This window comes from Brachyistius frenatus, unplaced genomic scaffold (genome assembly GCF_029030835.1).
Source record: "Brachyistius frenatus isolate BFR_SWC_R1_liver_20210118 unplaced genomic scaffold, ASM2903083v1 Contig_63, whole genome shotgun sequence".
NCBI classification, from domain to species: Eukaryota; Metazoa; Chordata; class Actinopteri; family Embiotocidae; genus Brachyistius; species Brachyistius frenatus.
The window spans coordinates 910,762-921,488 of NW_027210662.1; the positions used below are offsets into that span (position 1 = coordinate 910,762).

The 10,727-nt window shown below is 38.5% G+C and overlaps 1 protein-coding gene across 2 annotated transcripts; it reads left to right on the plus strand.

The window, feature by feature from the left end:
* Positions 1–394: 394 nt before the first annotated feature.
* Positions 395–10,379, plus strand: lhx6b (LIM homeobox 6b). 2 transcript variants are annotated; one of them, XM_069706584.1, is made up of 9 exons: positions 395–571; positions 1,198–1,328; positions 1,932–2,063; positions 2,338–2,459; positions 4,201–4,418; positions 6,293–6,393; positions 6,645–6,740; positions 7,640–7,811; positions 10,197–10,379. In XM_069706584.1, the coding sequence occupies exons 2-9, from the start codon at positions 1,326–1,328 to the stop codon at positions 10,277–10,279; spliced, it is 927 nt and encodes a 308-aa protein (XP_069562685.1). In that variant the 5' UTR covers positions 395–571; positions 1,198–1,325; the 3' UTR covers positions 10,280–10,379. The 2 variants fall into 2 exon arrangements, with proteins under 2 accessions (XP_069562685.1, XP_069562684.1); XM_069706583.1 differs by having other exon boundaries at positions 396–571; positions 4,198–4,418.
* The last annotated feature ends 348 nt before the right edge of the window (positions 10,380–10,727 follow it).

Here is a 10,727-nt window from a genome sequence, read left to right on the forward strand (position 1 = left end):
TCTATATGATGGATAATTAGCACTGTATACAACACCCACCATCATCTAACACGTCTTACCGCCATCACTCTGCAATCAGCGCTGATACAAGGAAGTGATTTGAATAAAGTGGCCTAAAATCTGCAACCATCATTTCCAGAGAAAGAAGTTCAGAGTTAATTGGTGTCTGCTTACTTATTTATTAATCTTTTTTCTTTCTTTTTTTTTTAATTTTTTTTTTTTAAATCCATGCTCTAAATCTAAAATGTCCTGTGAGAGAGGAGGGTGAACCCGCGGGTCTGCGGGTCCAGCGTGCAGCATCACATCCTGTCTGAGGGTGTAAACTCCGAGTCGAGGCGGGGAGAGGAGCAGAACTGGGAGTGTGTCTGAGAGGGACGCTGGGGCCACCGGTTTGACTCCCCAGTCCCCACAAGGTTAATGAAGGTGGATTATTTTTGCGTTGAGGACAGAAAATCAGAAGGAGAGCCGTTTAAGAGCCATGTGCCACGGATTTATTTGGATATTTTTCCTGTGATGTTGTGGAGAAACCTTTACTGGACGATGTTTTCGCTGCTTTTGGGAGGCTTTCTATGTATGAAGTATATGTTTTTACATTCCTATAGGCTGTCTCGTTTCATTTCACTGCCTCCAATATTTATACCGTAGCTGCTAATTAACATAATCTTGCATTCCTGTTAATTTCGAGAAGTGAAGGACAACACGGAGTCCGGATTGCCACCCAAACGCAGATTTTTTTGGCTGTTTATGAATGCAGCTGTAATCACCCAGGGGAGCCTCAAGTGCTTAAATGGGTCCATCATGAGAAAGAGACAATCAGGCTCCTTTATGTCTCAAGATGAGCTGCAGTTTCTGCACATTGTCTGTTATGAATAGACCGATCTCCATTTGAGCCTCTTCACTTTGGAGATTTTTCGATTTTCGATTATACAGCTATTGAAATTAGGATGCGCCGCTTTTTTTTCTCTCTCTTAGCTTGGTGGCTCGGTTGCCTCTTTTTTTGATTGACACGTGAAATTGACACTTGGATTGCCTCTTATCAAGGGAAGCATTTCAATCCACCGCTAATTGCAGATATAGTGCCATCCTTTCCTTTCACGTGCATTTGATTGAATACAACCTCCTATTGGGCACAAGAGGAATGATCGATCATGTATAGTTTTTTTTTTCTAATTGCATCAAAATGTCTTTTGTTGCCAGGGTTTAAATGCAGGAGAAACTGTTATTCGTTGTTTTGGACCGGATATAGTGTGGGTTGGGGCAGAGATGCGTAATGCGCAGAGCAGGCTCCGTCTCCTCTCCAAATAGGCAGCGTTCAAGACCCGAAAATGGTGAGTCACAGACATCAGGACGAGTTTGGTTTGCAACCTTTTCATTTCTTTGTCTTTCGGTCGCTTTTCCTAAACTTTTTTTCTTTGCAAAACGGGACAACTTTTATTTGGCGGAAGTACAGGTTTAATCAGGAGGAGATTACCGACAGGCTGAGTGTGTGTCTGTGATCAGAGATGGAGCGTAAAAGCCATCGAATCTCCGTTTACCCACTTTTCATTGGCGGATTGGGGTTCACATAATGCAACAGTTATAGGCGGAGAAAAATCTATGATCAAATTTAAATTAATTATAAAAAAATTATAAACCACATGTGCTGTGAAATTGATGGTGAAAGCATGAATAAAAAAGAGAGCAATCATTGGAAATCAAATCCAATTCTTGTTTTGTTTGATATCAGTGGTTCTTCCAGGGCTGGATCTTAATATTTGCGGCACATCTCTGGTTAAAACCTAAATATTATACCTAAAGATTTTTTTTTTTCAGTATGCTAACTTTACTGTTAAAAATAATGACCAAAAAATGTAAAAGAGGTGATGAGATTAATTTACATATGGTATTAAAGTGCTTTTTTTTTTTTTTTAATGTATTTTCTTTTGGCACAGTCTAAATCGGAGGTGAAGAAGGAGTCCGGTGAGTCCAGCCCGTCGGAGGCCGCCTGTCTGTGCTCTCCTCCGGCGGCCAAGAACCAGTGCGCCAGCTGCGGGATGGAGATCCACGACCGCTACCTTCTCAAGGTGAGAAATAACCGAGACAAAATAAAAACCTAATATTTAACAGATTTGCCCTCCGTCCTGTAAATTAGGCACATTTTGCCAGAAAATAAAACATAATTTTCTCTTTTCAAATATGTCTCCATTTTTTTTTTCTTATCCTGATTTTAGAAGCATCTATTCAAATACACTGAAAACAAACTAAATCGAAATTGTTCGAATTTTTAAATCGCTGTTAAGCATCCTGATTGGTTGGTGTATTGGTCTCTGAGGTTGATTGTATTTATTATCTCCGCAGGTCAACAACCTGAACTGGCACTTGAGCTGTTTGGAGTGCTCGGTGTGCAGAACGTCTCTGCGCCAACACAACAGCTGCTACGTTAAAAACAAAGAAATCTACTGCAAAATGGATTATTTCAGGTAAGAGCCGCGGTGGTCTGCACTCACTGGAGTTTTAGAGAAGAATTAAACCGGTGACTGATTATTTTATAACGCGAGCGTTTCTATTAAAAAAAATTAAATAAATAGAATATTACATAGTATTAAATAAATGTGAAACTTGGTTGTTTTTTTTCTCTTAATAAGAACCATCACTGAAAATAAAATAAATATAGGCCTACCTACATACGCTAAGGCCCAGTTACTAATGAATTAACATATTTTGAATGGAGCTTTCCGTCACGTACGGAAATGAAATTAATTAATTAAGCATTCAAGTTTCATCAAACGGTTATCTATTTTGAAATTAAATTTTATTCATCTTTTTTTTTAAGTCGCTCAGTCAATGCACTTTATTCCCAAAAATATATTGCAATTTACGTCACTAAAATAATATAGCCTATTTTTTGGTTTTCTTTTCTACCAAACTGTGCCTGTGCATCTAAAAGAATGATAATGATTCGTTTTTTTCTATAACTGATGCTTTTGATCCAATATATTAGGAGTAACATTCCTTTTATATATATATATATATATATAATAAGCAATCACACAGACAGACTAAATGTGAATTTAAATATTCTTACATGTATTTTTTGAAAACTGAATAGAGGACGGGGTGCTTTTACTAACTATATAAATTTTGTCTTTAATTTAAAATGATAAATATCCACTGAGGTGGAACGATTACTTAATGGATGAAATATGATTTTGTCCATTTGATGAATTATTACACATCATTTATTTCTAGATGTTTTTAGAGCTCATTGAGTTTTGCTCTCCAAGATGACCTTTGGTCCCAACTTGATTTTGGCTTCAGAGTCATGCTTGCAAAAATATGTTTTTTTGTATTCTAATGCAGAATAAATCATCAAACTACTAGAAAAACTGTGTTTTTCATATAAATTCGCAAACTGTGTTTCTATTTGTTCACACTCCTCCGACCTAATGAGCACAAGCCTCCAGAGGAAACAGCTCAACGGCCAACCAGCTACCTGAAACGGCATTTCAGTTGGTTTTGATCTTTTGATCGATTGTAAATCTGAGACAATTAGTGCCACTAAATGTGCAGCATGAACAGCATTGGTAGATAATTGTGTTGCTCTTCCTCATAGAGCCAACCTGACTGTAATGTTGAGCTCACATGTTCCTTAATCAAGTAACTAACAGAAACATCGGGTGGATCACTTTTCACTGATTTACTGTCCAAAATCGACTTTCTTCTTCTTTTATCTTCTTTCTGCACCAACTAGCACACATGTTGATACACTCAACAAAGTTACCCTCCATTACTGCTCTGCCCTGGGTTTTACCTTCTAGGCTACATGCAGACCATGTGGTGAACCTCTGAATATGATTTAATGCACTATTGATTGACAGGAATTTGTAATTTCCCCAAAAAGAGACAATGGATCAATCAAAGATACCACAGCTAAGGACAGCATATGTTATTTTTCTTCTGTTGGTTCAAAAACTGCAGCTGAACTTTTTTTCAGTTGAATCTGGAGATGAAGGGAAGATATCTGACTGCCGATCAAATCAGCAACAACACAGATGTGATAGAAAAACAAACAGTTCTGATTCAAACTTTCCTTGTTTTTCAGTGTGTAAATGGAAAAAAAAATAAACACAAACAAACATTGTTAGGCTTTAGGACATCAGGACATCACTTCTGTATCCTGCATCAGCCTTCACCTGCACCTGTCCCTCTTCCTCACAGTAGGTTCGGCACTAAGTGCGCCCAGTGTGGCCGGCAGGTATACGCCAGCGACTGGGTGCGGCGGGCTCGCGGCAGCGTCTACCACCTGGCCTGCTTCGCTTGTTTCTCCTGCAAGAGGCAGCTGTCGACCGGGGAGGAGTTCGGCCTGGTGGAGGGCAGGGTGCTCTGCCGCAGCCACTACGACATCATGCTGGACAATCTGCGGAGGGCTGCCGAGAACGGTAACACACACACACACACACACACACACACACACACACACACACACACACACACACACACACACACACACACACACACACACACACACACACACACACACACACACACACATACACACATATACGCACACACTGAAAAATAATCTCTGATGAGGTTGGAGTACCAAGTTTAAATTCTGAGAGGAGAGATTTCTCCGTGACCCACATTGTGCATGTCAATATCAGACATCCAGAAATCTTCCAGTCCTCTTAGACAGAAAGTGGATTCATCAATTAGTTTACATTTTTAAAGGAAAACATTTCACAGATACCAGATTTTAAAATGTAAAGTTTTGTAGTTTTATAGAAAATTCAACATATCTGTATTCTTGACTGTTGGTCAGACACACTGAGACATGATGTGTTAAACAATCAATAACTCTTTTCTTTAACAAAACTTTACAACACCGGAAGGCACCAACATAGTTCATGTTCTGCATCAGTGGTGCAAATTTACAATTCAGTGAATGATCATATTAACCGAACGATGTGGCGTAAATCGAGGAGCCTTTGGGCCCCTGGTATTGCTTTGCCCGTCTGGTGGTCCAGTTGTAGTCAGAGCCTCAATAACAGAAGTGGCTTTAAAGTTTCCGATGCTTTCTCCTTTATCCTGTAGGAGCTCAGTTCAGCTCTTTGTTGCAGCTCTTAACGACTGAAATATTCAAATTCAAAGAGGGAATGTTTTGTCATTATTGATGCATCAGGCATAAACTTCCACACTTGTGCCTTATTTTCAACATTTAAATTGCCACATTTAATGTTTGTTAACTATGTGAGGGTTTGAACAGAGAAACAACTACTCCAACATCTGTAAGGTCAAAGGTCAACTGAACTTGGGAAAGAGGGAGGGTTTGAGGAGCGCTAACAAAAATAATCACAGTTAAGGGATAATGAGCTACATGGAGGGAGGTATTAAAAAACCTGGAGCGCGGCTGATATATCAGCTCGACGATTTTATGTGCTGATATTGTCCTATTGCAGATGTATCGGCATGTATGTTGGCCGAAATACAGCGATATGAAAAACGTTTTTGAAGAACATAATGCAGAAAAAGTTGGTTGTGGTAAATAAGAAATTGTTCTGTTTGTGTGCGTGTGTGTGTGTGTGTGTGTGTGTGTGTGTGTGTGTGTGTGTGTGTGTGTGTGTGTGTGTGTGTGTGTGTGTGTGTGTGTGTGTGTGTGTGTGTGTGTGTGTGTGTGTGTGTGTGTGTGTGTGTGTGTGTGTGTGTGTGTGTGTGTGTGTGTGTGTGCGCGCGTTGTGTGTGTGTGTGTGTGTGTGTGTGTGTGTGTGTGTGTGTGTGTGTGTGTGTGTGTGTGTGTGTGTGTGTGTGTGTCTGTCACAAGTGTCAGAATTGCTTGATAACACATTTTAGGGATCATTGCAAAAAAATTTAGTTTATAAAAAAAAAAATTATGATCTATATTTATAAAGAATATCGGCCCATGTATCGTTATCAGATTTTTGTTTTACTCCCTAATATCAGAATCAGCATTGGGCCCAAAAATCCAGTATTGCTCAAGCTCTGAATATTTCACACAGCTCAGGATTTCCAGCTCAAAAGAAATCTGTTTTCCTGCATTTGTCACATGCTGTGCCTTCAGTGAGAAAAATGTAACCCATAATGGTGTAAATACTTTGGACTGTGTGGTTGTTGGCAAGGAAACATTTTCATTATGTTACATGAGTTGTTTGGACAAATCTTCAGTTTCATGACACAGACTTTGTGGAGCTGCTTTTACTTTTAAGTTGTTTTGTGTAACCTCACGATCTGATGAGTGAACTTTCATTTGTGGATGAAGAAATGAAAGATGTGTTGTTTTGGTGTTTACCTTCAGGAACTGGACTGACTCTGGAAGGAGCGCTGCCCTCTGATCAGGACTGCCAACCCAAACCAGCCAAGAGGGCGCGGACATCGTTCACTGCTGAGCAACTGCAGGTAGAAGCTGCTCTGACGTGTGTGTGTCTGTGTGTCTGTGTGTGTGTGTGTGTGTGTGTGTGTGTGTGTGTGCGTGCGTGCGCGTGTGTGTGTGTGTGTGTGTGTGTGTGTGTGTGTGTGTGTGTGTGTGTGTGTGTGTGTGTGTGTGTGTGTGTGTGTGTGTGTGTGTGTGTGTGTGTGTGTGTGTGTGTGCAGGCACAGTGCAGTGTCAGCGTGTTGTTTCATGTGTGTGTGGCTTTGTGTCCTTGCAGGTGATGCAGACTCAGTTTGCTCAGGACAACAACCCCGACGCTCAGACGCTGCAGAAACTGGCAGAAATGACGGGACTGAGCAGACGAGTCATACAGGTAGGCCATGAAAAAACATCACATTAAGGCTATAGTACGAGTTTAGACTGTAAAAAAAAAAAAAACAACAACAATAAAAAACAACAACACTTTAATACCATATGTAAATTAATCTCATCTCTGACATTTTTTGGTCATTATTTTTAGCAGTAAAGTTAGCATACTGAAAAAAAAAAAATCCAAGAATACAAAAGAGGTTGTGAGATAATTAACATGATCGCACATTTTTTCTGTTGTTGCTCCACCAAGCTACATTTATTTTGGACTTCTACAATCTTCTTTTTTGTAAAATACCTTTTATTGTTTTATCCTTTCAGGCTTCTGGAAATTGGTTGAATTGATCACAGTTTGTAGAGACATTTAACTTGTGATAATTATTTGACACTGCTTTGTTTTTAAGTGGTTATAAAACAGCAGCTTTGTATCTGTTTATATAGTATACAAAGCCTTTTTAAAAGCCAACACTGATCTCATTATTTTAGGATAAATATTGGCTGGAATAATCTCTAAAAGCTCATTTAGACTAGTAATTCCCACTATTATGGCTTGTATGATCAATGATCAAATAATGTGTGATGCCTAAGATTTGGACCCCTCAGATGTTAAGTAGCTACTGATTTAGTCCATGTCAAACACAAATGAAAATCGTTTTGAAAAACAGTTACCAGTGTTGTTGTACTTCCAAGTACGGCGAGTTTTACATAGTGACACCATAAAGCTGTTGGATAAAATCCTCCCGCACCACTGGAACCATCTCCTGGCTCAGACAAACAAACTGATGAACAAATGGGGTCTGTTGGGAGGATCGACAGTCAAACCTGGGCCTTGGTCTGCTTAGTGTTGTTGTAGCCTACCCTCCCCACCTGCTGCGTGTTCGCATCACCTGTACTGTTTCCCAGGTTTGGTTTCAGAACTGCCGTGCACGACACAAAAAGCTGCCGCATCAGAGCAGCTTCTCTCAGAGCGCTCCGCTGTCCAGGATGCCGCCGTCGCTGCCAGACGATATCCACTACTCACCGTTCAGCAGCCCGGACCGACCTCACCTGCTGGCCCTGCACGGATACCTGGACAGTAAGTGTCAGCTCTTTACTTCTTTACTTATCAGCTTGAAATGCTTCCATTACAGTTTATATAATCATCTATTTCCCAATATTTAACCCCCTAAAATCACCTCCTTTTGTTTTTATATAAATTCAAGACTCAAAGGTTTTATCATACAATTTGCAGTAGTGGAAGTACAGTACATTAACGCATTTCTGTACAAGTTTGTGGTACTTAAGTGGGCTAATTCTAGTCTACTATTTAATGCAAATTGCTCAACATTGAAAAAGATATTGCACTTTTTATTAAACTACCTTCTGCACGTCAGTGATTGTAATCTAATAATATAATAGGGAACAGGAAGTCACTGTTATTCACCATCAAGTACTTTCACTTGAATACTTTCTTATGTATTATGTTTTGATGATCAAAGTTTATTTTGATTATAATTCATAGTTTTACTTCAAAGAAATTTGCAATTGCGTGTGTTTATAATGTTAATTTTATTTCCTGTATCACCAGCTATATGTGTAGTGAAATACAGGGTTATGTTAAAAGGACAAACAAATACAGTAATAATGATAAGTACAAAAAAGTCTCCAAAAAGGATCAAAATTCAACCATAAAAAAATTATAAAAGTTAGCAATATGATTATTAAAATGTATCGTGAAATGTGTTTTGGTCCGGTGTACAGGGCAGAAAACACACACCGTTGTGTTACAGCTGTGAAGCTTTACTGTAAAATTATAAGTGCAAATATGAAAATGTGAAGGCTGGTGCAAAGGATTGTGAGAGAAGGATCCTTTGGTGCTCTTTCTCAGTTTTTTTTTTCCTTGTCACAGAGTTTTGTTTTATTTTGGGGCGAAATTTAGGTGTATGAGTCAAACAGCAATAATGTTTTTATGAGTTCCTACATAAATGTACACAGTACAATTACAGCTTGCTCACTCTGCTTAAAAGTTTATTGGAAACAATTTGCACACAAAAATTTAACTCAGTCCAGAACAGTCACCTTACAGAATTGAGGGCTCCTGACGCAAATGAACTGTCACATGATCTTCATCTCACTCAAAATTTCTGTTAATACAACAGAACGTTTTAATCGCACAATAAATGAATTACTTTGTACATTGTAAAATTCTATATAGCTTCTTAATGTTTATTAAATTATATGTACTAAAAAATAAATTGTGGCAGTATCATGTTCAACATAAAACTGAAAATCTTGCCATAATGTTATTCAGTTGAAAGGGATATTAAAGTTACTATGTAAAAACATTCATTTAGTTAGTAAATATATAACTTGAACAAATAAGGCTATAATAGCATTATAAATCTTGGTGCAATAAACTCAAAAATCTAAATTGTTTCTCAACATAAATAACGATGTCAAGCTAACATGGGATGTGTGTTTGTGTCAAGTATACGGTCTAACTATGTTCTGAACTTTTGTGTAGTATACATACGGTGTAGGTAGGAAAGAAAACAGGGACAGCTGAGGAAAAAGTAAAAACAAATCATAGCCAATATGAGTTTTTTCTAAATCCTATAAAGTGCACTTAAAGTGTGAAACAAAACCTTAGTCTGTTTCATATACCTTTACAGTGATTTTTCTGTACCCATGCAAATTGGTGGGGTGCAAGATACTGAAAGGGGCTTTTGAAAAAATATTTTATATAACTTACATTTATTAAAGAACCCATAAGACATTTGGTCACCAAACAACAGCAAGAGTCTCAGCAGTTGCTGGAGGACAGCAGTGGAGACATTTAAATCTGAGTATAATGAGGGACTTGTCAAACACTTATGTGGGACTTGACAGGTTTAACACCAGCCTCATCATATCCAACCAGCTAATGTTCTCCGGATTGATTTGATTACAGCACAATAAAAATAGATTGTTTTTCTTTTTGCTCATGGCAGGTATATATTATTTTTTTTACAAGTTGTACAGAAATGACTGTTGAAAACACTGTAAAACCTCAGTTTTGTTTCCAAGTGCTGTTTCGTTCTCCATTTAAAATGACAAGTTGTTATTTTTGAAAAGTAACAAGCTGTTACTTTTTCCCACTGTATAGGTATCAGAAAGTATTTCGTGATTTGGACAGTAAAATTATACTGGAAATGATTAGCTGTATTATAAAGTAGTTTTTCTCCTCTGAATCATCAGTCTAAGTCATATGTTACACAGACTATAAAATCCTTTGAGGAAAAATGTTGTATTTGTTCTTTTGGACTCTAGAAATATAAATAGCTTGGCTAAAGTTTAAACAAGTTTTGAATCTGCATCTCTGTGGTTTAACTCGTAATGCTTTAGGAGTTTTCTATCACTCATCAGTAGTATTGTCTTCAATTAAACTACAGTATCATGCTCATCGCTTTCCAAACTCCTGTTGTCTCTCCTCGCTCTGCAGCTCATCCCTTCTCCGTCCTCGCTGCCCCGGGCCACTTGACCCATCCGTCCATGTCTTTACCACAACTTCACATCAGCCGCTGACCTGCTGCGTCTGCTTTTTCCATCATCACCACTGTGATGATATTGTGAAGAAAAAAGAAAATCCCCTGGGACGTCCTGTCAGCGGTCTGCTCCGTTTGGGAGTCGAGTGCTCAGGCGGCAGCGGGACTTCTGTTTTCAATCAGTCGGATTCTTCGTTGTGAGGCTGCTGAGCTAAACTGTGGTGATGCCTTCAGGCTAACACAGGAGTTACTTTTTCATTTTGTCTTGTTTCTTTCTTTCTTTTTTAAGATGCTGAGAAGAAGACCACTTTTATTTTCCTTTTTCATGGGGCACAAAACATTTCATCAGGTCGGGATGTGTTTCCTTCTGTTTTCCATTTCATAGAAGGTATTTTAATTGCTGCAACATGAGCTTTTTAAAAGAAGAAAAGAGGAGTGTCGTAGCAGTCTTACAGTAAAACCTCAAAAAAACAAATTATTTTCTATTG